The sequence below is a fragment of the Psittacula echo genome (assembly GCF_963264785.1).
Source record: "Psittacula echo genome assembly, chromosome: 10".
Classification (NCBI taxonomy): domain Eukaryota; kingdom Metazoa; phylum Chordata; class Aves; order Psittaciformes; family Psittacidae; genus Psittacula; species Psittacula echo.
The window spans coordinates 19,665,818-19,671,936 of record NC_137741.1 but is presented as its reverse complement, the minus strand read 5'-3'; the positions used below and the strand labels follow the sequence as shown (position 1 = coordinate 19,671,936).

Sequence of the window (6,119 nt, the reverse complement as noted above, 5' to 3'; positions counted from 1 at the left end):
ATGTGTGGAAGCGTTTTGGTTGGCAGCAGGGGTTTGCGCCCAAAATACCCCTTAAATCTCTTCAGGGCTTGGGAGATAGACCCACTCTGGGAACCACAGCTGCCCCAAGGCCATCCCGGCTGGAGGAGCCTGTGGTTGGAGCTGTAGGGCCTGGCAGTGCTCGTTACTGGGCATTGTGAATCCTGGGGTCTGTGTAGGGGCAGATCTAAAGCTCCAGTGTGACGGAGGTGAAGTTCTTATGTGATGAGAGTGGAGCTCAGATGTGATGTGAGTGAAACATCGCTTCATCTCTGGCAGTTGTCAGCTTTCTGCTGGCCTCTGCCTGTGCTGGCAGGGAGGGCTGTGGAACAGAGCATCATTGACCCACTCCTGAGCCCGGCCTTTGTTTCCAGCACCACCTTCTCCCTAACAAAGCCTATTTTCTAATACCCCACGAGCTTTCTGCTGTCCTCTGAATGGCATCTGTGGGAGGCAAGGACCGTGCTCCAGCCCTCCTGCCCATGCCCATGGCTCCCCTTATGCCCACCATGGCCCAGAGTTCTGCCTCCAAATTCCCCCATCAGCTTTGCCCCTGTGAGCCCACGAGGAGCCCCAGTTTGGGGGTGCAGGAGGGGTGCCAGGGTGATGGGTGCCCTGTGGGCAGTGCAGGGGAAATGCCCAGGGGATACGGGTGGCAGTGGTGGGAGGCAGGGGGAAGCACAGTGGGAGATGCCTGCGGGGATACATGAGAATGGGGATGGAGAAGATGCAGACAGGATACCCAGAGGGTCGGTGCCAGGGGCTTGGAGGGGCATAAGTTCAGGATGGCTGCACAGCGGCAGTCAGACCTGGGGATCAGAGCTGTGGGATGGCTGAGGGGATGCTGAGGGGATGCAGAGGGTCTGTCGGGGGGAATGCAGGCGCACAAAGGATTATGAGAGACATGCGAAGGGATGGATGAAGGGGGATGCAGAGGGCTGTCAGGGGAGCAGCACTCGGGCACGCAGTGGGAATGCAGCGCAGTACAAGGGGTTGCCCATGGACAAGCAGGAAGGGCTCCGGGGAGCACCACCGGGGGATGCCGGAGGATACAGGGGGGTTTGTCGGGAGACATTCAGGGGTTGACCAGGGACATGCAAGGGACGTGCCAGGAGGTGTCCTTGGAGCTGCACCGAGGCGCAGGGGGGATGCAGGGGTGTGCGGAGGGGGTCCGTGAAGCAGCACCGGGCAGGCGGGGGGCGGTGGGGGAGCGGTGGGGGTGCCCGTCGGCGGGGCCGGGAGGCTGCAGGGGGGGTGCTCACGTCCCGCCCCGTCCGCCCGTTTCCCCGTCGCTGCCGCCGGGCCGGGCCCTCCCCGCCGCCTCCGCCTGCCCCCCCCCGGAGCATCCCCCCGCCCCCCCGGGCTCCGGGGCCGCTTTAAAAGGCGCAGCTCCGCCGCTCCGCCCAGCCCGGCTCCGCGGAGCGCACCATGCCCGCCGCAGCCGGCCCCGGCCCGGGGAGCGCGGCCGCGCCGCCGCCCGCCCGCCTCTGCCTGCTGGCCCTGGCGCTGGCGCTGAGCGGGCGCGGGGCTGCGGCCGAGCCCTCCCGCACCGTCTACACCAACCACTGGGCCGTGCGGGTGCGGGGGGGCCCCGCCGAGGCCGCCCGCATCGCCGCTGCTTACGGGTACATCAGCCTGGGGCAGGTAAGGGGCAGCGGCGGGCAGGTGCCCGGGCACCGGGAGCGCGGATGCATGGGGGGAATGGGGGCTTGTACTGGGGATCCCGGGGCCGGGAGATGGGCCCCGGAGCGGTCGCGGCGAGGCCGGTGCCGCCGGAGCCTTGGTTTGCCCTGGGGGTATCCGGACAGCCCCGGCCGCCGCTTCCACCGCACCGGTCCCGGCCGAACCGGCGGCGGCTCCTCGGAGTGCCCGGGCCCCGCCGAACCCGCTCCCGCAGCGGCGGGGAATTGCACAAGTTCCTCCCATCCTGGGAAGTTCTATTTGAGGATTTAACAAACTTTGGACTCTCTGGCCGGGTTTATCGGAGGGTTTGGGAACACGGAGAACTTTTGCTTTCAAGCCCCCGCCGCACACGGGTGGCTTAAAGGCGACTTGGAGCGTTTCTGTTCCTGTCGATTTCTTCGTTCTCTCTGTTAAACCCGGCTGCGCGCTGGTGTCCTCGGAGCTTCCTCTCGAGTTATCACCCTGTGCTCAGCGCTTTTCTGGCTGGGTGGCACTTCAGGGTGTCTGCCTGCCCAAGGTGTCTCCTGCGCTATAAATTATAACCTTGCTTTAGATCGCAACCCTCCCTTTAAGTATAATTAAAGCCAGAGGGTGCTACGTAAACACACTTTCGGTGGGGGGTTAAAGGCTGAATTGGGGACTGCCTCCTGCACCGGTGTCTGTGACCCCCGTGGGGATCACCCCTCGCATCCCACCCTCCATCTCCAACCTGTTCTGCCTGACTGTTGTCCCACCGAGGGGAAAATCACTTCCATTATTCAATGCTTCTACCGCAGGGTTGCATGAATGTGGTTGTGCAACCCAAAGGGCTTTCTGGTGTTTATCCCTCTTCAGCCAGAGAATATCTTGATCGAGCTTCCCATTCTCCCGATTTGCATCAGCCTAACGTCAGCTCCTGGTCTGGGGTTTTTGCCGTGTCCCTTCCCTGCTGGAGCATCTGCTTCCCTCCCAGCATCCTGCCTTTCCCAAGCTCTTCCCTGTGACGCTGGAATCCTTTGGCTCACGGGCACGATGTGGCCCCTCCGGAGCATCCATCCCACCCCGCTGAGCCCGCTCCCGGGGCAGCCCGACGCAGGCTGGAGAGCAAGGGAAATATTTCTGCGGTTGCATCAGGGTGTTCGTGGCTCCCGCCCGTCCCGCGGATACCGGGAGCTCCTGCACCGCTGGGGCTTCCCCAGCTGCTCTCAACTCCCTGCCTTCAGCATTCCTGCTCCACGGGCCCCTCCGGCTTTTCCCATGGGAGCTCGGCCAGGGCCAAACCCTGAGGAACCACTTTCCCTGCGTGTGTGTGCGCTTATGGGTGATGTCTGTTGTGCTGTGCTCGGGGCTCATAGGGCTGTGAGTCCCCCGTTGGGTCCTCTGCTTGTGGAGCTGCTGGGGGTAACACTGTTCCCGATGGGATGGGCCTGATCCTGTTGGAAAACCCTGCCTGAGGGCATATCACCCTGCCCTGGGGAGATGATCGGGTGGAGGCAAGTGGTGGAGTCCAATGTGGCAAGGCAGGAGGAGAGGGGACAGTCAGAGGGACCCAGCTGGGCGCCAGGGAGCCCTGTGCTGGTGGCTGCTCCTGCCTGGAAAGGCATCGCTGTGCTTTGCGCACACAAGCGTCTGCCCCATGTCCGACCTGTCCCTGCATGTTCCCATGCCCAACCCATGCACCAGGACACTCTAAAACCCTTCCGGGTCGCAGCAGTGACATTTCCCTTGGGGAATCATTTACGTCAACTTCCATTGAAGTGATGCAAACAATCGGACAAAAGGAGAAGCTTTTACACCCCCGAACTCCTGCTCCTTCTTCCCCACGGGGCTGTGCTGGGCGTGCAGGAACAGGCCCCGGCCGAGGGCCGTGCGGTGCCGGTGCTCCAAGCACTGCCTGCTCCACAGAGCCTGTTCCTATCCCGGGAACGGGGTTTATGTGAGGTTTTCCTTGTGCAGTGTCCAGTGCTGTGCATAGGGACATGGGTTAGGGGTGGACTTGGTGGTCTTACAGGGCCTTTCCAGCCTGGCTGATTCTATGATTTTGGGAGGGTTTGCAGCAGTCCTCAGCAGTGCCAGCTGCAGTGCAGGAGGTGGGCAGGATTCATTTGGGCAGGATTCATTTGGGGCTGCAAGTGGAGCTTTCTTGGATTCCTGTCATTCGGGGGATGCTGGAATGATGGTGCTGGGTTGGTCCTTGGCTGAATCTGGCATGGCCATCTGAGAACAACATTCCGGAAGGCTCAGTGGCTGGAGCCCTTATCCCCAGTGGGAACGGACGGTATCCCAAGGAAGGGAGCAGTCATGTCCTCCCCAGCTGGATCCAGCCTGCTGGAGGGCACCAGTGCCAACACACTGCATCTTGTGGGAATGGGATGGATTGGGTGAGATGCTGGAGGATTTCTCTGAATGGGGAGGGAAGAAATGGGCTCAGCAATGCCCTGACTGCCCTCGGTGGTGTCCAGCTCTTCTATGCTGTATCTCATTAGCCACAAGCAGTCTTGAACCTGCTGGAAGTACTAATGGCTGTCAATGGGGCAGGGCAGGCACCGGGCTCATCTCTGCCTGGCAGTGCATGGGGACAGCCGGGTTCTGCTGCAGGAGCATCTCCTGAGTGCCTCTCCCTGCTCTGGTTGTGCCTGGATTTGAGGGGAAAAAGGGGATGGAAAAGGAGATTGGGATGTGGCCAAACTCCTTGCAATCGTACCACTTCTTAGTGCTGTGGAGAGCTGTCTTTGTAGAGTGATCCGTGCTGGCAAGGACCTATGGAGGTCTGTGGACCAGCCTCCCCCATTAACTTTGAGGCTAAATCAGGCTGCACAGGGCCTCAGCTGGGTGAGAGCTGAAGCTCTCCAAGGATGGAGATACCAGCACCTCTCAGGGCCCATGTGTGTCCACCTTCCTTTATATCCAAACAAGGTTTCTCCCCTCGCAACTCATTGCCTCATCCTTTCGCCGTACATCTCCATCTCTAACCACCTGTGTCCCACTGGGGCCATGAGTATCTCCTTCAGCTTCTAGCTCCTCCCCATTTGGCCAGATGACATTGGCAAGTGTGTGTGTTTTTGGAAGTGGAGCCATCAACACCCTTGGCATAGTGATGATGGCTTTGCAGGGTGCAAAACGTGCTTGCATTGCTTTGGCTTGCTCCACGTGCAGCCCAGCTGAGCACTGCTTCCTGCTTCCTTTGCCTCAGATGCAGGAAGGAAGAAAACCTCCTCGTGGTTGTTGAGGTACGAATTCAAATTGCCTGGAAAAATCTCAAATTGCCCCTCAAACTTCAGCCCAAAACTGCAAATCAATTGGGAAAATGAGAATGGACCCTTGGGGATATGGGAAGCTCCTGTGGGTGTTCTTGTTGTAAGCCAGGAGTCTAAAAAAACCAAGGTTCATGGTTGTAAATGCACTTGGGGAGGGAATGAGCATGCCTGGAGCTGCTTGGTGTGGTCTGGTGGGCTTTGTAACTGCAGCTGGGGGCAACCTGGGCTATCTCCTGTGTGGTGGAGCTGGGACCTTTCACCATGGGCAGCTGTCTCCTGGCTGGTCCGGAGCCGATGGGTATGACCTGGGTGTCGGGAAGGACCATAGTGCTGCCATGTGCCTCTTGGGTGCTCCGCTGGGATTTCCAGCTTCCCCATCCCTCTGGCCATGGGGCTGTGGCCTCGCTGGTGCTGTATGCAGGAGAAGACCCAACTGCTGCGAGTCTCCAGTGCTCCCGTCCCAGCGGCTGCATTGCGGAGCCCTCCTGACCTCAAGGAGGAGAACAAATGATTTCCACTAAAAAAAGGGCATTTTAAAGGTTTTCTTCTTAGAACCCCTGATGTGCAAGGGGGCCTCTGGAGGGCACCAAGGTTCAGCCTCGGCTCAGAGCGGGGCCCCTTCTCCTTAGCCTCAACACGAGGTTTTCCTTACTTTTCCTCCCATAAATCCAGGTGAATGAAGAACCTGGAGCACCAAGTGCCTTTCCTGCTTCTCTGACCACGTATCCCCAGAGCCTGGGATGGGATCATCACCCTCCCTGTCCTCCTGCTGGTCTGCCTTGCATGGGGATTCTGCATTGATTCCAAAAGCCCTGCACCTGCTCTGATTTCCCTAAAACACGGGGAGGTTGGAGCATCCTCCTCCCCTTTCCTAAGTGCAAGCACATTTGAGGAGTGGGTTTTAAAAGCCAGGCTGCAAGGGGCAATGTGTAGATGTTAAAGGAAGTGCCCATCTGTGCTGTAGTGCAAAGAAAAGATGATGATGGGGGAGAGGAAGGGTTTAAATGAACTTGAATGGAGACAAATCACAAAAGCTCACACTAAGGGCAGTGAAATGACTTTCTGGCATGGAAGTCGAAGCAAAACTAACTAGATAGTTAATGCTTATAAGAGGCACTGGCACATCTCAGGGTATCAAGCATGGTACCATGTAAGTAGTTGTCATCCTCTGCTTCAGCATCT

At 59.1% G+C, this 6,119-nt stretch overlaps 1 protein-coding gene across 1 annotated transcript in view; it reads left to right on the top strand.

The window, feature by feature from the left end:
- Window positions 1-1,446: 1,446 nt before the first annotated feature.
- PCSK6 (proprotein convertase subtilisin/kexin type 6) overlaps window positions 1,447-6,119 on the top strand; it is a gene marked incomplete at both ends in the record, with an annotated part of 33,717 nt that continues 29,044 nt past the window's right edge. Inside the window, one exon of the mRNA XM_080626791.1 lies at window positions 1,447-1,662. Within this exon, the coding sequence (XP_080482917.1) occupies window positions 1,447-1,662 (216 nt within the window). The remainder of the gene's footprint in view (window positions 1,663-6,119) is intronic.